The sequence below is a fragment of the Stigmatopora nigra genome, chromosome 5, assembly GCF_051989575.1.
Source record: "Stigmatopora nigra isolate UIUO_SnigA chromosome 5, RoL_Snig_1.1, whole genome shotgun sequence".
In the NCBI taxonomy this organism is placed as follows: domain Eukaryota; kingdom Metazoa; phylum Chordata; class Actinopteri; order Syngnathiformes; family Syngnathidae; genus Stigmatopora; species Stigmatopora nigra.
Window position 1 is genome coordinate 12,694,638 of NC_135512.1, and position 20,866 is coordinate 12,715,503.

At 37.3% G+C, this 20,866-nt stretch overlaps 2 protein-coding genes across 18 annotated transcripts in view; one reads left to right on the forward strand and one right to left on the reverse strand.

Annotated features, from left to right (window-relative positions):
- dock7 (dedicator of cytokinesis 7) overlaps positions 1-20,866 on the forward strand; it is a 37,355-nt gene that overhangs the window by 6,150 nt on the left and 10,339 nt on the right. For 2 of the 17 annotated variants that reach the window (XM_077716478.1, XM_077716479.1), the window contains exons 15-36: positions 7,176-7,293; positions 7,403-7,473; positions 8,183-8,321; positions 8,514-8,615; positions 8,972-9,058; positions 9,177-9,408; positions 10,156-10,320; positions 10,498-10,512; positions 10,977-11,146; positions 12,061-12,153; positions 13,924-14,013; positions 15,280-15,375; positions 15,448-15,588; positions 15,976-16,089; positions 16,354-16,521; positions 16,895-17,034; positions 17,143-17,312; positions 17,983-18,161; positions 18,389-18,571; positions 18,995-19,154; positions 20,149-20,245; positions 20,513-20,530. In XM_077716478.1, the coding sequence (XP_077572604.1) occupies positions 7,176-7,293; positions 7,403-7,473; positions 8,183-8,321; positions 8,514-8,615; positions 8,972-9,058; positions 9,177-9,408; positions 10,156-10,320; positions 10,498-10,512; positions 10,977-11,146; positions 12,061-12,153; positions 13,924-14,013; positions 15,280-15,375; positions 15,448-15,588; positions 15,976-16,089; positions 16,354-16,521; positions 16,895-17,034; positions 17,143-17,312; positions 17,983-18,161; positions 18,389-18,571; positions 18,995-19,154; positions 20,149-20,245; positions 20,513-20,530 (2,748 nt within the window). The remainder of the gene's footprint in view (positions 1-7,175; positions 7,294-7,402; positions 7,474-8,182; positions 8,322-8,513; positions 8,616-8,971; positions 9,059-9,176; positions 9,409-10,155; positions 10,321-10,497; positions 10,513-10,976; positions 11,147-12,060; positions 12,154-13,923; positions 14,014-15,279; positions 15,376-15,447; positions 15,589-15,975; positions 16,090-16,353; positions 16,522-16,894; positions 17,035-17,142; positions 17,313-17,982; positions 18,162-18,388; positions 18,572-18,994; positions 19,155-20,148; positions 20,246-20,512; positions 20,531-20,866) is intronic. The other 15 variants (XM_077716481.1, XM_077716482.1, XM_077716485.1 and 12 more) reach the window with 11 other exon arrangements.
- angptl3 (angiopoietin-like 3) lies at positions 1,062-4,438 on the reverse strand. Its single transcript, XM_077717869.1, has 7 exons — positions 3,764-4,438; positions 3,259-3,369; positions 3,077-3,176; positions 2,859-2,972; positions 2,613-2,708; positions 2,142-2,408; positions 1,062-1,982 (listed from the first exon to the last, which is right to left on the reverse strand). Exons 1-7 carry the CDS (start codon positions 4,292-4,294, stop codon positions 1,804-1,806), a joined length of 1,398 nt encoding a protein of 465 aa, XP_077573995.1. The 5' UTR covers positions 4,295-4,438; the 3' UTR covers positions 1,062-1,803.

The window sequence follows — 20,866 nt, forward strand, 5'->3', positions numbered from 1 at the left end:
TCATTCACAGTAAACAGTTTTCTAATGTCTGATTGGAAGTATAAAGATGTAATTGATAGGGTAACTCCAACTCTATTTTCCCTGAAAAATAGTTTGACCCTAATGACCTAACACTTATGGTCTGATTCACTAAGACACTGAAAAGCAAGTGATATGTGTCATGTTTCTTCTAACGGCTTGTTGGGAGTGGTTTGCTAATGCTGCAATTGTCTGCTAAGATTCTTGAGAGCGGGGAACAGATTTCTTCTTTCATAAAAGATTGTGTTGGCTGTATAATTCAGTGAGGTTGAGTGCTTAGCGCATTGGCCTCACAGTTTTGAGGACGAGGGTTTGATCCCAGGTTGGGCCTCCTGTGTGGAATTTGTATGTTCTCCCCGGGCTTGCTTGGGTTTTCTCCGCGTACTCTGGTTCCGGGTTCAAAATTAACTTTTTAACCGACCTGGCCTAGGATGAGTAACCTATCTTTCTTATCTGCCCGAAGGGGCTACCCACCTGCCCGGTTCAAACACAATGAGCAGACAAGATTCCAAATGGAACATGATTGATGCAAACAGGCCCGCGTGAAAAAAACCCTCATATTCCTTGCAAAAATAACGGTGCCCTTAAGAAATCGCCGACAAATATTTCACACGAGTAGCAGAAAAGTTCACATGCATAATCATCTGCGCAGAAGATGAAAAATGGCCGCGCCCATGGCAGGTCATTACATCACTAAACTCTTAATATAATCATTTAATGCTTATAATTCTGTTGAGTGACTTCAGCCAATGTTACTGTATATAATATTTGCTTGCCCTATGTCACCATGTTTTGTACCGCGTATCCTCAAAAGGGTTGTGGGAGTGTATCCCAGTCAACCACGGGCAACAAGCTTGGAACACCCCAAATTGATTGCCAGCCAATCGCAAGCTACATTGAAACAGACAACCACTTACGTACACAAAATCAAAGCCAACGAGTGGCAATTGGATCAATGCTGCCTCCACAAAATTCAAGCGGAAGAACCACTGTACCATCAGTGCTTGCCTTAACTAATGGTCTTAAACAAATTTACACAATGATTCGATCAGATATTTTTCTTTATTATGTATTGATCTTTCTGAACATTTAAATATGCTTAAACACATGGATAAAATATGTGAGCACAATGGGCAAAAGTCAATATGACCAAATAATAAAAGAGACACACAAACACAATGTCTATCTTACTAGGTAATGTTTTGGAATAGGAGTAGCATGTAATAAATACTAGGTAAAAATAAGGACTAGTGGGAAAAACCAAACATCAAAAACATAACATCACCCAAAACATTGTAACAACTTACTTTCTCTTACCTTAAATCTTCTGCTTTGTGATATTAAACAATGGAAAAAAGTTTAAGTCAACCAGAGAATTCATATTAACTGAAAACATAAGCTGAGCAAGGCTACATTTAGACTTTTGTATTACTACGTTATTTTGTCTTTCGGTGCATTATTGTGATACGTGTTGTAATGTCTTATTGTTACTCAACTATGAAATGCTTCATTTTCATTGTCTGATGTTTTGTACCAATTCTAATGCCCATTGTCGTCGGACTTTGGCATTGTTGCTTTGCTGCGAGATTTTATCATGGCAGTATATTGACATTACTTGCTTTGTTTGGTGAACTATATCATCTGCTACCAAAACATGAAATCAGTACGTAATACAGCACAACACACACAAAAAAGTGTCAACGGTAAGCATTTTTGTCATTTTGGGAGCGTGACAAATATTAATGGTATTAGCAACCTGTAGCCTTCTCACAAATGGCATGGATGTCAATCTTTAGCACTCTTGCTTGATCGTACAGAGAATTTAGTCATCTTGAGGGATAAAGCTGCCCCGCTGCCAGGTTTCCAGTGAAGGCCTCTTCTTCTTGTAGCACGTCCCTTAGCTTTAACCCATAGATACCTTCCATTAAGGTTGTTCTCGTCACAATCAGAAAACCACCAACCACCTGCATAAAGTTGTGGCAAGAGATACGAGTTGTGAAAAGAGGAAGACAGTTGCTATTTTAGCTCATATATCATAGATCCCTTTTGGACATTACCAAATAATGCAGTTCAGTGTGTTTGAGTTTTTGATTTTGATGCAGCTGCTTTAAGTAGAATTATACCTGTGCAATTGCGGGCACAGTCTTGTGAGTTTCCATTTTTGGAGTCTTTGGTGGAGAATCTTTTCTTGGAACTGTTGGCCATGGCATCAGTCAGATCGCCGGAGTAGTTGCTAAGATTGAGTGCATAATGCTCAGAAGGACCATCTAATGCAAAATGGTACTCAGCCCAGTGTTTATCCTGTTTCCAGTCCTCCATGTCAATTCTTAAGATGTACAATCCTTGTTGAGTAATGCTACGGATCTTCTTTAGACCCAACCAAAAGTCCTCTGCAAACAACAAATCTAAGTCAGCTTTCAAATGGTCTGTAGGACTTTTCATTATCTTTAATGACACAAACAACACGAAGCCTGCTTTTTGGGACAGTTACAAAAAAAGCAGTTGGTATTCTCATCTATTCATATATATGATATAGTCAAGTTAAAACTTTTTTAAAAAATATTGATATATTAACATTGTGAAATAATACTTACTTTCTAGCTCTCCAAAACCCTTCTCATACTTTTCCCATGTCTGGTCAAAATCCACTGACCCATCAACCCTGCGTTGGATTACCGTTGAACCTCCATCTATGGAATGCATGACGAATATTTTCACTTTTTATATTTACCTTATTGATAACCTGTTTATTGTGTCCAATTTAATACTCTGCATAGCAAATTTAGAACTCATTCCTGATGGGAAATAGTGTGATGGTCTATTTTAAAATGATTACTTACCAGAATCCATTTCACAGTAAACATTGAAGGCCTCAGATTCTTTTGGCTTTATGATATAGATTCCACTCCTGTTTTCCTTTCTTTCAAATAATTCATTGCAGTCAACGGGCAAGTCTGTAAAGAGCAAGAAACTTCAGGGCAATTTGCAAATGTTTTTTCTTCTAGACTCCATGTACGTATTATCACTGGAAATGGAACTTGTAATAATCGTTAGCTACCATTTTCAGATACGTTTCCTGTCAGATACTCAAACACATCTGGTGTTGACTCTAAATCCATTGTCTTATCAGTCGTGTCTTGTGAAGCGTCAGTGTTGAGCTGTAAAACAACACCGTTGATCTATCATTAAGACATTTTTTAAATCCTCAATTTAAACAATCAATCAAAGACAGTTATTTACCTTGTCCTCCATATTTTTAATTTTGATTTTCTGATGGTCTAACTGCTCATGCTGCTCTTGCACAGCTTTCAGTAGATTTGTGATTGCTTTCTCCTGAGTTTCAATCACCTCCTGCAAAGAATGATCAGAATGGTAACTAGTAATAACTATTTCTTGGCCATGTCTCCCTTTAATTAATAAGCTTTATTTTAACATATTTAGACAAAACATTTAATCACACAAACCAAACAAAGCCTAGGGTTTCTGTGGACCCAATTTATCATAACCAGGAGACAATATCAGTTAGCTAGGACAGGTTTGAGTTCTTGCTTCAAGTCCAGGGCTGTGCAATTCAATATGTATTTATCAAGTACTGTATTGATTGGTTCAGAGTTCATATATGCGGTTATGCAAGACTATTTTATCTGCTTATCGCTGATATTCATTCCACATTGCTCCATCCTGACATATGAATTATTGGATTTAAAAAAAGAATCTGTATTTAACTCTCTTATTTGCTGCTTACCTTGAGTGCTGTAATTTCTTTGACCTGGTCAGCAGGGATCATGTGCTCCGCCAATCCCACTAACCTTTCCTCAAGACTTCCCACCTTTTTCTGCAGCTGTGCACGCTCCTGTACGATGTTATTGATCTTAGAATTGATTTCCAAAGACAGGTTCTTGATCTCCTCATTGTTTGTTTTCAAAACACTTGTTGTTTTCTTCAGTTCTTCCTCTTCCTCCTTGATTTCTGAGGTGACCACTGAAAGTTGGTAAAATGATCTGTCAAATATATTCAATTTTTGGAGAATATCATTGATTTGGGTCTTGGTCTTGTGGACAAACTCGCGTAAGCTTTGGCCCAGTTGCAGGAGGCCATTTGCAAGAAGGCGGACGTCATCTAGCATGGCAAAACGAGACTTTGCCTCCGTTGGACTTGGTGCTGTTGTAAGGCTTTCAGAAGTCATTGTCAAAATGTCATCTTGACCCAGGTTTTCCAGGGGAACAGCAGTAATAGAACGGGCAATCAGCAGCAACAGGAACAAATGCATTATCATTTCTTTTTTCTCACAAGCTTTGTGACTGTATATGCAATCTTAACTGTCTACCAAGATCCGTTTCATTCTATTTCACTAACAAAGCTAGAGAATAATGTGTGAGCAGCATGCTGCCCTGTTATATACCGTCTCCTCTGAACGGGAGGGAGGGGGCTTAGCCGGTCTTTAAACCCTACAATTTTTTTTTACCTCCCACTAAATCCGCCTGGAGCACTCCCCCTTCCTGAACAAACAAATCACAGCAGTGAGCAAATTACATACCTCCCCCTCTTTCAACCCATTTAACTGCAATCCGCTCTTCATAACACACCCTTGGTTCTTCATGTGGGAGCTTTTGCTGATCAGCAAAATGCCGACAATACCCATTACAGGTTTTTGATGGATGGATAGCCGCTATAGTGAATCTGAAAATTTAGAACCCTACACAAACATTACTCATGATAATGTTATCTATTTTTAATGCTCTTGATCTTGATTTAGTCTCCTGCTGAGTCAGCTTAGCACCAGACTGTCTTGAGTGTCTGAGGTAGTGCCATCATTTTTTCCAGGGTTAAGCTTTAAGGCATGAGAAATGTTGTAATGGTTGGACAACGAAGAAGCATCAATTTGATTATATAATACTTTCTTGGGATATTTTTTTCTTCACTTACTCGGTGTGACAAAGGGAAAAGCGGTTTAGAATGTTCACATAAAAATATATTTTTTTTGATCATCAACATCATTTTATGTTGACCTGTGTAAGAAGTGACTGTTCACATTTTTGTATTTTTATTTTTACACCATAATAATTCAAAGTAGTGGCGATCTTTACTATGTACTTCCAAATATAATTCTACACGTACCGACCCATAGTGACAACAACTAAATTACCCTATAATCTAATGCAAATCAATGTTAATTCATTTACCGAACAGCTTATCCACACAGGTCATGGGGGTGCCAGAACCTATCCCAGCTTTCTATGGGCACTAGGCGGGGGGCACCCTGAATTGATAGCCAGCCAATCACAGTGCACAAGCAGGCAGACAACCTTTGACACTCACACTCATACCTAGGGGTGATTTAGAGTGTTCCACTAGCCTACCATGTGTGTTTTTTGGGATGTGAAAGGAAACCGGAATACTCGGAGAAAACCCACGCTACTGAAGATGCAAATTCCACACAGTGAGGATTGACTTGGAATCGAACCTTCAACCTCAGAACTGTGAGACCAACACGTTCATCACTCGGTCACTGGGCCTGCGAATCAATAAGCAAATTAAATATAAATGATATAAAATAAACTACTAATGTGCTGAGACTGTAATACCAGTGTAAGCAATTTTACATTACAGTGTTATCAACAATGACAAAAGCACTACAGGTATCAACCAGCTGTAACATTGAACTATCTGAGTCTGTTACTTATCAAATATTATTCAATTTTGCATAGAAAGAGGTCTGCCATACCCTAGCTTACTCTGATTCATAAAGAATAAATAGCTGAGCTCAGCAACACCAAGACTCTAAGATACAATTTGTACTGGAGTGTTGGGAGGGAAGAGAAGTTGCTCATGATCTAAAACAAATCATCTTATCAGTGAAGGAGAGTGGCAATAGCTGGCGGCGTGGGCGTGTAGGTCAGCCATTGGAATGGGTTCTCTTATATTCATAGAAGTCAAGTGTTTACTTGGCCATGCCAAACTAGTGCTGTTTGTGTTAACCAATTAACACGCATGGTCTTGTTTAAAAACTGACTTATGGAATACAGTAATTCTAAATTGATTAAAATAGGCCTGGCGGGAAAGTGGTTAGAACATCGGACTCGCAGTTCGGGGGTCAGAGGTTTGATCCCAGGTGGGTTCTCACTGTGTGAAATTTGGGTGTTCTCCCCAAGCTTGCGTGGGTTTTCTTTTGGTCTTTCGGCTCCCTTTTACGAACCAAAAGCATACAACATAGGCTGCTTGAACACTCTAAATTGCCCCACTCTAAATTGGTATGAGTGTGAGTGTGAATAGTTGTCTGTTTCCTGGTGCCCTGCGATTGGCTCGCCACCAATTCAGGGTGTCTCCTTATTCTTCATTTTCATTGTGCATTTTTTTTTTTATATAAAAGTGAACTCGGTTTGGATTTTAGGTAAACATCTTATAAGGAATGTATTTTCTTTTCTTGGAACTGGCAATTTTGTGTTCAAAACTTTTGAAATAATTATTTTGGTTATGAAAAACATAATTCTAATTTAGAAAGTTTATTAATGGAGCAGGAAGAAAAGGCATTCATTTATCAGACCAGTGTCATTCCCATGCTACTTTGGAAGTTGTATTTCCAGCTGTGATCTCTGTGGAGTCATCCCCAACTGAATCAACTACGTCACTGCGGTTTGTGAGCTGACCCAAAGTTTCTTTGCACAGCCTTTTCTCCTTCCACATCCGACAAGCCATGTGATTTTATTCAAAACTCAAACTGTGATGGGTTATTTTAATCACATCTCCTTCAAAACAATTATTCACACTACATAATAAGACTTAAATGTAAGTGTGTTTCCATCATATTTGGGCAATAAAGAAGGTACTATTCTCATTTACCAATAGCTCTTTTTTGCTATGTTGATCATTAATTCCGGGCCACTTGATGGTGCAGTGGTTCTTTCAACTGACTTCAGTGCTGGCAGTGTGGCATCAATATCCTCTCCGTGGCAGACTAATTGTGCGTGCGAATGATTGTGCCCTACAAAATACTGGCGACCAGTGTAAGAAGTAGTCTGCTTTTCGCCCGAAGTCATATGGAAGTAACCCGTGACTTTAAAAATGAAATTTTTTATCTAAAATTAATGATGAAATTGAAAATGAATTATGTGAATGTTATAATGTTCACCATGTTTTTGCCTGTGCACATTTGGCAGAAATCTGCTGTACGTGAACCCGCAGAGTCTCAACTTCGCCAACCGACAAGGTTCTGCACGCAACATTACAGTGAAAGTGCAATTCATGAACGGAGAAGATCCAAATAATGCAATGCAGGTATGATGACATGAAACGGTAACTTTTTGTGCTTTGGTTTTAGAATGTTTTTTGCTCATTATTTTATTGTTGACAATGTAGCTCTCTAAGTACTCTATTTTATCCTCAGGTGATATTCGGGAAGTCAAGCTGTGCGGATTTCTACAAAGAGGCTTATACTTCTGTAGTCTACCATAATAGGTAAGAACATATTTACCACACAGTGAATGCCAAACACAGATGCTGTAGACTCTATACATATTTTTTTCATATCCATGTTTACTTTAAATTTTATTAATATATTGCATTAATGAATTTGAGCTGCCCAGTAGGCGAGTAGTTAGCGCATCGGTGTTCCAGTTCTGTGATCGATAGTTCAATCCCAAGTTTGGACCTTCCTGTGTGGAGTTTGCATGTTCTCCCTCAGTGGGTTTTCTCCGGGTACTCCGATCTCCTTGTACACCCGAAAGACATGCATGGTAGACTGTTTGGACACTCTAACTTGCCCTTTTTCTTCATTTTATTTACAAGAGCTGATTAGAATTGTATTCAAACACATAAATTAAGTATTTTTCTGGAGCTGTCCAGATTACAACAATTCTCTGAATTCTGGTGGTTTTGTAATGGATATACAGTAACGGAAACCTAAATGCTGTGAGATGCTACTGAGTCAGAGATCAAATTTCTCATATGTGATCTGTGATTTACCAGCAGGCAGGACACTGTTACATAATTTTGTTCTTTTAGGCCTGCTTGACTTCCTGTCTTTGGTGTCTTTTTTAGAAGTACACTTGCAATAGTTAGCAATAATAATGTACAATATCTCTATACAGTTTTACAGATAAAAAAAACACTTTTATAATTATATTTTGAGGCCAACTTTAAACAATTACCATTTTTTCTTAATCAGATCCCCTGATTTTCACGATGAGATCAAGATCAAGCTGCCTGCCTCTATGTCGGACCACCATCATATTCTCTTTACCTTTTATCACGTGAGCTGCCAGCAGAAGCAGAACACACTGCTGGAGACCCCTGTTGGATACACAGTAGGTAACAATAGTGCATCAAAGATAAAAGTGAAGGCTAAACAGATAGTCAAGAATTCTTCACATTTGGGTTAATCATGTTTTTTTTATTGATGTATCGCAAGCCTCTGGGGATATTTTAAAACCGATTTTACGCTATCACAAAATAAATTACCTCAAATATTAATGAATGTTTTTTTCCTCCTATTCCAGTGGATACCCATGTTGCAGAATGGACGCTTGCGGACAGGGCACTTCTGTCTCCCTGTGTCTCTAGAAAAACCACCCCAGTCGTACTCAGTACTTTCGCCTGATGTAAGTAAAAAATAAAAAAATTAAAAAAGAATATATATATATATATATATATATATATATATATATATATATATATATATATATATATATATATATATATATATATATATATACATATATATGAAAGAATGTATGTATAAAATACAGATGCAGACATCAAATTTTATTATTCAGTTTAACTTTTCTAAATTGGTTGTATTGAAATCATTCCATGAGTTTTGTAGGTCATGGTTGTCGAGTGACAAATCTCAGGATAGACGTTATTACCTACTTTACGGGTTTTCTAGGAATATGATTAATTTATTATACTGCACGCAAGGAGACTAACTCTAAATCATGTGTTATTTTGACTTCAGGTTCCTCTCCCAGGAATGAAGTGGGTGGACAACCATCGTGGGGTATTCAATGTGGAAGTGGTTTCTGTTTCAACAATCCACACACAGGTTAGCTATAATTTATTCCAGTAATTTTGAATGTGTGGTACAAGTAACACCAGTGGTTGGTACTCAGGCTTATCCCCCTACATTTACCCATTCGTAATAATCTGCTTTATTTTCTTAGGATCAGTACTTGGATAAATTCTTTGCACTAGTGCATGCACTAGATGAGCACATGTTTCCAGTGCGAATAGGAGACATGCGAATCATGGAGAACAACCTGGAAACTGAACTGAAATCCAGCATAGCAGCACTGAACTCTTCCCAACTCGAGCCAATTGTTCGATTTCTCCATCTTCTACTTGACAAGTTGGTTTTGCTTGTGGTCCGACCTCCAGTTATTGCTGGACAAATTGGTATGCTACTGCTTGATTTGATTCTAAATAAATATTTCGTAATGTCTGTCCATCTGTCCATTAAAAAAAATGAAGAGTAGCCCATTTAAATAGCATTCTCACAAAGAAGACAACAAAGCGAGATCTTGACCCATCACTCTTGGTGATTTAATAAAAATTTAGGCAGACACTCTTTATAGTTAATGTGCCTAATCAAACTGTAACAATATTTCTCTTTTCTTCATCTGAGACACGGATTAAGCCTATTTAATCTCTTAAATCTATTAAAGCGTGTACAGTCCATTTGTGAAACCGACCACAGTGATGCGTCACGAGTCGGGATGACATGCAAGATTCTCACTCAGATTTGAAAATATCTGACAATGGTTATTTATATTACTTTCTGGAAACAATGGCATTGATTTCCATTTTTCTCCGTTATTACACATCAGAAAATTTATTTTTTTCTTCCCCTATATTAAACAAGGGGCTCTTTCCCTGGAATCACATGATCTAGGTGATGTCTATAGCTATAAGCACCAAGTCTACATGCCCAATTTTTGAGGAAGCAGTTATTTGATAATAAGAAATTAGTTATTTCTATCTCTTATGTCCCGAAAAACACGGTCTACAAAAGATTTTAAAGTATGTTATCGATGGACACACTGACTTTATATTAATTGGATAAAGGAGAAAATGAAAATTTAAAGTGTTCTCTCTAAAGCCATTATAATGATGTCTAAACCTGTTTGTTTGTGTGGTTTATAGTGAATCTTGGTCAAGTATCATTTGAGGTTATGGCAGCCATTGTAAACCGCCTCCATAAGTACCTGGACACGAGTCAAGACATGCATGGCCGCAACAGCCTTCTTTCTTCATACATCCACTATGTCTTCCGGTTGCCCAGCACTGATCCTAACTCACCTTCACCAGGTATTTGGCTACACAACTTACTCCTTCATTGATTTCTTTTGTTCTGTTTTAACCTACCTCATCTGTTTCTTTGTTAAAACATCCATCACATTTTATTCTTTTACATTTCATTTTTGCAACTGTTTTTCTTTTCTTTCTTTGTCCACAACCTTTTGACTTCGGGTTTGCCTTCCAAAGACATCAAATCAACAGGTATTGTAAGGTTTTATAGCTATACAATTAATCTTTCTAATCCATAAGATAATTTAGTATTTCTTTCTTAAAAATCTGATAGATGCATGACGTCTACTGGGTATTATGAAAATTAGACCCAATAAATCCCGAGTAAGCACTAGGCGGAGAGTGTATCATTTATTTTTGATTCCTGTTTTCAAACACTTTTGTCGCTAAAAAAGTATTTAGTATTATTTTCAAAAGCCACCAAACAACCCACCCCCCTTCCAAAAATATGTTTTCTTATCCAGGACTGATCAAAACGTAGCCTAGTCATCATACCTTGTTTTTCAGACTATATGGTGCACTGGATTATAAGGCATACATCAATAAGCACATTTATTTTATGTTAAAAGGCTGATTATAAAGTGCATTTGTGCAACAATTTATTGCCATTTGTTCTTTAGCTTTTAACTATGTGTTTTCTCTATATTTTGTGCCAGGCCCCGGAGGGCTAGGAGGTTCTGTTCACTATGCCACCATGGCTCGATCAGCCGTTCGACCAGCCAGCCTTAACCTAAACCGATCTCGTAGCCTTAGCAACAGTAACCCTGACATCTCTGGTACACCCACCTCTCCTGATGATGAGGTTCGCGCCATCATTGGCAGTAAGGTAAGGTTTTCAAATATGAATGTGTCAACAGCAGGTCTTATGCCATAAATAACACTTGTAAATCTAAAAAAAAAAATATATATTTTTTTTAAGGCTACAAGCAAGCTTATTTATTTTCTGTTGCTCACAACGTAATAGCACTGTCAAGCATCTGTGCTTTCATTGCACGTGCTTATCAAGTTTAAATAAATATTTACCACTGTTGACATTTTCAAGTCCTGTTGACTCTGTGAGGTATTTTAGAATGAGTTTCATAAGGTAATTGGAATAATTCCAGTTTTCAACACACATCAAGGCGCCTGCCTTACATGCGCACAGTGACCCTGAGGTCATTATATCAAAATTTACACTAGATATAGTATGTAAACATAACTTTGGACATCTTATCTGTCTAACCGCTGTAACACCAGCCTACTTTGAGGGATGTGCTTAGGGTTTGAATTGTGAAAGTCAGACAAAATGCTGGGGTAGAAAGTACATTTTGATGACCTTCATCTGAAGGGTTTTTGAAGGGGTAATATTCCCATTATTCCTGCGTGTATGTCTTTCAGTAATCAGTCTCGAATGAATTTTACCAGTGTTTGATTGTTTGTCTGTGTTGTATTCTATTCTCAATTTAAATGTCAATGATTAATTGCTTTTAACTACTCGTAATTGCTGATTTTGGAAAGTTGGAGAACCAACTTTGATACAGTTGGTGAACACTGAATGTAAAAAAACAATGGAAAAATAACTATTATTTTTCTTTCGTCATTTTTACTTTATTGACAGCTGATCTTTTGGGCCCTTCATCCAGCATTCCTGACCTCTGAACCTCTTTAACCTGTGATTCCTTCCCTCCTCCTTCCCCTATGCTGCTTGCTTGTTGCCTCGCTTGCTGTGTGCCTTGTGTCCTTTGACCTTGGCACTCCTAGGGCTTAGACCGCTCCAACTCGTGGGTACACACCATGGGCTGTAAGAGTGCCCCTTGGGGATCCAGCCCTGGGTCTGCTCCAGAAACCATACAGGTGGTTTTACGAATAACCCTGTACTCCGCTTCGCTCCATTTATAAATTAACATACTCACCTTGGAAGATTACTGTCATATGAGAAGTTTTAGTCTTTCCTAATTTTTCTATTGTTTATTTACAAGGGGTTGATCTTACTCATGCGATAATCTTTCTAGGTTAAAAACAAACAAACGTTTAATTTACTCTAACATCATGACAAGAAGCTAGAGTTGCTTACGTATGTTTATCATACCAAATGTTCTTATATTGCAGTATTCTTCTAACATTATAATCATAGCCCTTCAATGATCCCATGCATGGGTGTCACAATAGTGCATCTCATCCCACACGCTTTCCCCCCCACATTTCATAGTCAGCTGTCTCTTTGACACTGACTGTGGTTAAATGTTCAAGAATCATAATATTGTCTTAATATATTGGGACTGTAATGTCATCCAGTACTCTAGTGCAAAAACGCACATGAATGGCACCTTTTGAGCTAAGCATTGTATTTTTGTTATTGCAGGCGGAATTACTTTTAAGTCGCCATACAGTTTGTTTTTCTTCTTATGAACAGTAATGTGGATGTCCTACTCCTCCATCATCTGGGAATGGATTGTTTTGAAACTTATTAGCTAAATAGCACAGGCCAACATCAGTGATCGACCGACAATCAGTCAGGCCAATTATTGTGGCTGATATTTGGACTGTTGATGTACACCTGTATTGGCCTTTTTTTATCCAGCAGTTAGGTATGAACAACTCAGTTTAAATCTGGGTTATTTTGACCAACACAGTAATATTTGAGAAGTTAAATGGAGTTCATAGGATTTACAGAAAGTGAGTTTTTATCCTGTATTAGAACTTAAATCAATTTGTAATACAATTACTATTTCTGTATTTTTATCTTCACTATCATTACTTCTTCTGAATAATTAGTGTATTACTGGTGATGAGATGGGTCTAAAGAGAGATAATAGGTGCTGAGAAAGAAGAGAAAACTTATTTTTAAACTACTTCCCCTCGCAGACTGTCAATAAATTCTCTTCCGTCACATTCTTCACATTCCTTCAGGTTCATCCTCTAGTTATTTTCACTGTCTATTTTCCTACTAATCCCTCATAGCATTGAGCATGGAAGTGTCTGTTGTGGTTTTATCCACTTCACTTTCTGTCTTCATGGGTGTCTTGTCATTTGTCTCTTCATTTTTTAATTTGCTTTTTGTTATTTTGCATACAGCGGTACCTCTTCTTCCAAAATTAATTGGTTGCAGAATTTGTAGAGCAGAATTTTACTTGCCCTTTTTCAAATGCATTCGTAATTACAGGTACCAATGTATTATAAATCACAGCCTGGTTAATTCTCTTTAATGGAGCATGTGAGCTTTTAAGTTTCAGGTTACGGCAGCAATGAGATTGCTTTTATTTGGTATTTATTTATTTTTCATTGACCCATGCAGCCTGAAGGATGAAGTCTGGCATGTAATTTTCAAGGGCTTGGAACAATACACAACTAGCGACTGGTCATATCTCATTAAAAAACTAAAAGACTGACATAAATGTTTATAATTTAAAATATACCATCTAAGATTAAAAATGAGAACCAGGTCTTGTGTAGGCTAAATGTTTTCATTCATCTTTGATTGTTTGAGACCACAAAATGTTTGGTTTGTCTGTGTCTGTGTTGACCCTGTCACCTTTTGCTTTTTCTGTGAAGAAAAGGTGCAAACCCACACTTTGTTGCTCCTCCACTAACTTTGTTGTCACGTTCCATTCATTCCATCCATAGGCCATGGAGCGCTGTGGCAATCGCATGTCTTCGCACACAGAGAGCGCCAGTTTCTTGCAAACTTTAACAGGACGGTTGCCCACAAAAAAGGTAGAGCAACTTGCATTGGGGAATGAACGCACCCCACACCTCTTCTATCCCTTCCACTTGTTATGTCTGTGGATGTCCTGTATGACTCTGGATTGTTCAGTGTTGTGTTTGTTTTTTGTAGCGTCTTGCTGAATGTCACTGGTTTGCGTCTTGTTTTAAACTTGCAAAGAAAATTGCTTTTTACTTTTTATACCACCACCTGTATTGTTTTGGTATTGCAAATGCTGTTCTCAGTCTGCACTATTCTTTTCAAATGTGCATGATGTTTTCACAAATGGATATTCTTTTAGTCTGCTATAATATCACAGAAGTCCAAATGTTTTAACCATCAACCTATAATATGAAAGTATATATTTATTTGGCAGGTTATGAGATTCCAGTTTCAACTTTTTATTAGTTTATGACCTTAAATTGTGGAGTTTCATGTTTTCTTTGTTATCGTCTGGTTATCTCTGATTAACATCCAAATTTCCCAAAACATACTGTCAAATTTCATTTAAGATTCTAAACTGTATTAATTGTGAGAATTTAAATTTAAATGTTTGTTTGTTCCCTACAAAGTAGAGGGGTGTCTTTTTGAGTCAGCCTGGATAGACTCCTCACCTGCAACTTAATGAGGCTGCTATAGAAATGGATGTGATGTTTTTTTCCCCCTTGAGCACTAATTACATTACATAGCTGAGCAGTAGTAGGAAATCACCCAGCTTCAATTGGTTTGAAAATGTTCTATACATTGTAAAAATAGAATGTTCCCTTTTCTATGCAAAAGATATAGTAATATTGGGTAAAATTTCAGCATTTTACATTATTTTAACTTTATCCATTGGAATAAAGACTTTAAAAAATGTATTCTTAAACATTTGCTCTTTGGTTGAACATTACATTTTTATACGAGTCCACACAGGAACAAAGAGATAAAAAAACATTTTCCCACAAAAAGGTATAATGTTCTCCATGTGAAAAAAAATATCACTATGTACTATACAACAATTAACAAAGTTTATTGGATTGGTTGTTCATGGTTTGTGAAGCTGGTTATCCTATTTTAGCACTTTTTCATATTAAAGATAGGTTTGCCTAGTTGTATATTTCTACATAAAATATGGTACTTGTGGTTTTGCGTAAGCTTTCTACATTATTTACTTTAAATAAAACCTGAAATTTCTCATGATGTTAACTTGGAAATAATATGCTATATAAATAATAAGATGAGCTCAACCACCACTGTCATCCAATTTGTTTCCTCTTCGCTCCTGTCCCATTTAGCTCTTCCACGAAGAACTGGCCCTCCAGTGGGTTGTGAGCAGTGGAAGTGTCAGGGAAGGTGCACTCCAGCAGGCCTGGTTTTTCTTTGAGCTAATGGTAGGAAAAACTGATAAAGCATCTTTCCAAGAACCATGAACCTCATACTAACCCATGACACTCAAACCCTAGGTGAAGAGCATTATTCATCACCTTTACTTCGCTGAGCGTTTGGAGTCACCCAGAAAGAACCGATTCCCAGAGCGCTTCATGGATGACATAACAGCGTTGGTTAGCACCATTGGCGGTGACATTGTGTCACGTTTCCAGAAGGTGACATTAAATGAGATTCATACATCAAGATTATGATTTCACAGACATGTTTCTATATATTGCTTCCAGAGATTGAAGAGAAATGAGAAATTAACACTATATTCTTCTCTCATCTGTGTTTCTTATGCTCTGACAAATAATACATGTGGAAAAACGGATCTATTGATTTGCAAAGCAAACCAATTATATAACCAAATCTAGTCCAATATGTCTAATATTTCATCTATGGCAATCTGCATTTAGTTTCTGTTATTCATCTTTTTGGTTCAATTTTTGTATTTTTTTTATTCCTTTTCACCTACTTTAGTATAAATAGAGATCACTATGGTTTCAGTGGTTTTGACAAAATAAAAAACTGAACAGATTGCTTGTGCTTCATGTCATCAGGATCTGGAACTTGTTGAGCGACTGAATACAAGTCTGGCATTCTTCCTTAATGATTTGCTGTCTGTCATGGATAGAGGCTTTGTCTTCACCCTTATTAGGGTGTACTGGAAACAGGTACTAAGATTTTTTATTTTTGCTATGTAATGAATATGATTAATATCTCCCGCTGATTAACCACTGCAATGTGGTGAATAAGATTATGCAACTAAAGCAGCAATTTGTGGTAATTGTTTTAAATATTCAATTTTGTATAAACTATATCACATGCGAAGCCGCTTTAATGACTTGAGTTGACTTTTTAAAACAGGAGTTAACCCTGAATTTTGAAAGTTTTGATGTATTATTTGGTAGATGATGCCATAATGCCCTTCTGAACAGGTGTCAACAAAGGTTTACGCACTGCAAAATCCGACATTAGAGTCTTTGAGGCTGGATTTCTTGAGAATAGTTTGCAGTCATGAACATTATGTGACCTTAAACCTGCCATGCAGCTTGCTCACGCCTCCTGCTTCTCCATCACCATCTGTCTCTTCAGCAACTTCACAGGTTGGACTTTTACAATTGTACTATCACTAATAAAGAATACCTTTGTCTGTAAAGTTTTTGTCCAAAAGCAATTGACTTGCACCATTTCAAAAAAAACCTTGAATTATGCAAAAAGGGAAAAATCTGTGTAAATTACATGTTGTCTTTACATGAGGGTAATCCAAAGTAGACCTCTACGGCCGCTGTGGGTTTTGATCTTCAGTAAGATACCTTAATAGTGAACAGATATCCTCTTATTAAGATGGAATTAAATCTGGTGCCTACTGCGGCTCTTTGTAGAAAAGTTAGGAGACCTCTGGTTTACATGAACAACAAAGGTTCATTTTTGTTACCATGTTTCCAAATGTGTAATTCTTCTTTCTCTTTGTCACAGAGCTCTGGGTTCTCCACACATGTTCAGGACCAAAAAATAGCAAACATGTTTGAACTGTCAGTGCCCTTCAGAGAGCAACACTTTATGGCTGGGCTTGTACTATCGGAACTGTCCGTAATACTTGATCCAGAGAATGAGGGGTTAGTATATTTTGCTAAATATTTATTGTTTCGCCCAATAGCTTTTCCTCTGTTTTTTTCTGCATTCTTTTATAGCCAAATAAGATATGTATTTTTCCGTTTTCTTAGGATGTTTGGTTTGCATAAGAAAGTGGTTAGTGTTGTACACAACCTACTGTCCAGCCATGACTCTGACCCACGCTACGCTGATCCAGAAGTCAAAGCCCGAGTTGCTATGCTGTACCTTCCTTTAATTGGCATTGTCATGGAGACTCTACCGCAGCTCCATGATTTCACAGGTACTAATTAATGATTGGTGAATTTTTGTTGTATGTCTGTCAAAACAAAACATTTTCGCAGAACTTTAAATAGTTTTGTTCAGATTTTTTTTTTTTTTACTGTACTTTGGTTTCCTCAAATATCCCAAAGATATGTATGGTAGGCTGTTTAAACACTCTAAATTGTTGTCAAGTATGAGTAAGAGCGCGATTGTATGTTTGCCTGTGCCCTGCAGTTGGTTGGCAACCAATTTAGGCCTTACCCAGCCCACTGTCCATTTTTAGCTGGGATATGCTCCAGCACCCCATGAATCAATGGATCAACTAGTGCTATAAATAGTGACATAAGCTATAGAAATATGCCACTTGTTTTCATACACTTTTTACTAATTTCACTGGCACTTTGTCAAATCTCTTAATTATGTGAAGAAATATTTACATGGAATAATTTCCTAACCAAAAGAGGTACATTATATTGGTTAAAAGAAAATTATATTGTGATTACTTTTCGTTTTACCATTGTCATTTAAATGACTGTTGGCTTGTGACTTCCAAAACAATGACTTCCTTTCAGTTTTTTCTATTTAAAAACTGAAAATTCTATAGTTGATGTAATGATGTTAGCCACACATGTACTATAAGACTATTGCTATAGACAGGTTTAGTGAAAAACTTATTTTTCCTTCACTAGAGTTTCTGAGCCAGTGGGGTCGACAAGGTGGTTCCCAGGGCACCACTGTCGGCAACAACGGTGAAGATGCTGAGACAGAGGGAAACAGCATGATTAATCAGACTGTTGCCATGGCCATAGCAGGCACCGCCACTACCTCTCCAATGTCCCGACCAAGTAGCTTCTTGTTGAATTCGCAGGTGATGAACATAAGCTGACCATATTGCACAAATTACCGTATTTTGTTCACACAGCCTTACAATGGAAATGTATTGAGATAAGATGATCAATAATGTTCAATTCCTGAAATTTAGCTCCAGTCCAAAAAAAAATAGTAGCACAGCAGAATTGTCGACTAATTAATGTCATCACACTATTGTGTCCATATTTGGTCCTTCTATACTTTTTTCTTGGTCTGGTTCTCCAGGCGAATCGTCAACATGGATGCTTCTCAGCGGAGTCAAGTCGGAGTCTCCTCATATGTCTGCTGTGGGTGCTTAAAAATGCAGATGAGCTGGTGTTACAGAAGTGGTTCACAGATCTTTCAGTTTCACAACTGAACCGTCTGTTGGATCTCCTCTACCTCTGTGTCTCTTGTTTTGAGTACAAGGTGAGATACTTAGCGTTGCTTCCTCAGCACATTAGGATGGATTTCCACAGCCTCCATCAAGTGACACAATCCAAATACTAATGAATGTAAATATAACTATATTACTCACGAAGGGAAATATTGGGATATACATGAAACCACTGCAAGACTAAAAACATTATATGCACTTAGGCCCAAATTTCAAATTACCCACTTTGGCTGTTGTGTAAATCCAGTTATGTGTGCTTTCTTTGCTTGGTTATCTTGAGAATACTTTTTTTCCGTTTCCAGAATGATTTATGTTTTATTAATATTTGTGTCACTTTGCTTGTTGCATGGATGTTTTTACGCTTAAAACCTTCTCTGCTTTTTGAGTGCTGTGCTGCAAATGACTTTCCTGCTGTTTTCTCTTTTGCCACTCACCCTCTGCATCATGGATACAAGGCCCATATTGTGTTCACCATGCAGGGGAAGAAAGCTTTCGAGCGTATGAACAGTTTGACATTCAAGAAGTCAAAAGATATGAAGGCCAAGCTGGAAGAAGCCATACTGGGGAGCATTGGTGCCAGGCAGGAGATGGTGCGACGCAGCCGCGGGCAACTAGGTGGGCTCAAAACACACTCTGTGGTGAAATAAACACCAAAAGAATTACAATTTTGTACATTTCATGATCTTACAATGACAAAACAGTGTACTACACATAATTGAATAGATAAATCAAGACACACTGAAGTAATTTGATTTGCAGTTATCTGTCAAGCAAGCCATTCATTGATCTATCATAGTTCGCTTAAACGGCAGGTCGTGGGGGCAGCGGCTCCAAAGTGAATGTCTAGTCTTACCCTTCCTAAGCAAATAATTTCATCCACTCCTGAGGGATCCCAAGGCCAGCTGTAAGGCAACGTCCTAGCATGTCCTCTGTTCTCCCGGGATCTACTGGGCAAAAAATGCTCAGAACATCTTATAAGTGTGGCATCCTGAAGAGATGCCCATATTAGTTTGGTTCCTTTTTTAATATGGAAGACCACCAGTTCTGCTTTGAACCCCATCTGGAAGACCGGGCTTCTGATTTAACCGCTAATAAAGAGCCCAGATAGAATTTGGGATTTTGGATTAAGTTTATCTCAGCCGCCGGTATTCGAAATCTTGTTCTTTTGGTCATGGCCAACTGCTTGTGACCATGTGTGAGGGAATTAACATGGTTTCTTCGGTAAATTAGTAACAATGTCTTTCGACTGTTTTTTTCTTTACCATAAAAGATCGACACAAAAAAATAGAAAAAATCCTGCGAGCCGAGGATATTGCTTTTACCTGGAGTTTCAGCACTAAATTTGTCTCGGTCTTTTCACGTTTTTAGCACTACAACTATAATTTGTGTATTAGGAAACAAATGTATTTGATTAACCCTTCAATTTATTTGTTTTCAATTATATTGGCCCAAGCTGTATATTGTGTTGGATTATTTTCCTTTACTCTTATTTTATTGTATTACGTAAGCTCTTCATGCATTCCTAGTTTAGGATGGAAATGTACATAAATAATGAAAATAACTACAATAAAAACCTCTCAACTAATACGTTTTTCCCCTCCTCCCTCAGAGCGTAGCCCTTCAGGCAGTGCGTTTGGCAGCCAGGAAAATCTACGGTGGAGAAAGGACATGACTCACTGGAGGCAGAATAGTGAAAGATTAGATAAGTAAGTTATGACTTAGATTTTCCATTATGTTCCTTTAAATTTCATCAATAAGTCAACCAGGGTCAAATATTTATTTATTATTGTAATTAAATCTGATAATCCAAAAAGTATATTTTGGATTTTCTTCATCACTTAATACATCTAAGTTTTCTAAATACTTACTTACCAGTACTTTCCTTCATTTGGAACTTAGTTTTCCTAATCTGACAAATTTGCAAAGTGTGTAATTTTCACTTAATTATTATATCTTGCTGTTTGTTCATGTAGGAATCACAGATTACTCAGGTATTGTATACACCACATTTGCTGTGTGTTCTTTTGAGTCAGTTCCTTGAACAATGTGTTCAGTTGCATGTGGAAGTACTGGCAGTTAAAATGGAGTGCATTGATTCCCTATATTTCCCTTTGAGGGAAAAAAGTAAACTGTCATAAATGTATTGTCTATTCTCTAATCAAGTCATAAATGCAAAAAAAAACACATTTATTAGTAATACCTATTTTGTATCTTCTGAACGTTAACTGAATTGAAAGGCAATACGTGGCATTTTTGTGTCATACGTTATTTTTGTTCATGGGCAACAATACTTTACAGCCTTATCAAAAAAAAGGAATATTTTGGAA

Bases quoted from the DNA above. Each gene is read 5' to 3' on its own strand.
- angptl3 (XM_077717869.1), bottom strand. From the start codon at position 4,294: ATGATAATGCATTTGTTCCTGTTGCTGCTGATTGCCCGTTCTATTACT. The intron at 3,370-3,763 runs GTAAGCAGCAAA...CATTCTTTGCAG, and splicing joins AAGAAATTACAGCACTCAAG to GAGGTGATTGAAACTCAGGA. The intron at 3,177-3,258 runs GTAAATAACTGT...GTTGTTTTACAG, and splicing joins TTAAAAATATGGAGGACAAG to CTCAACACTGACGCTTCACA.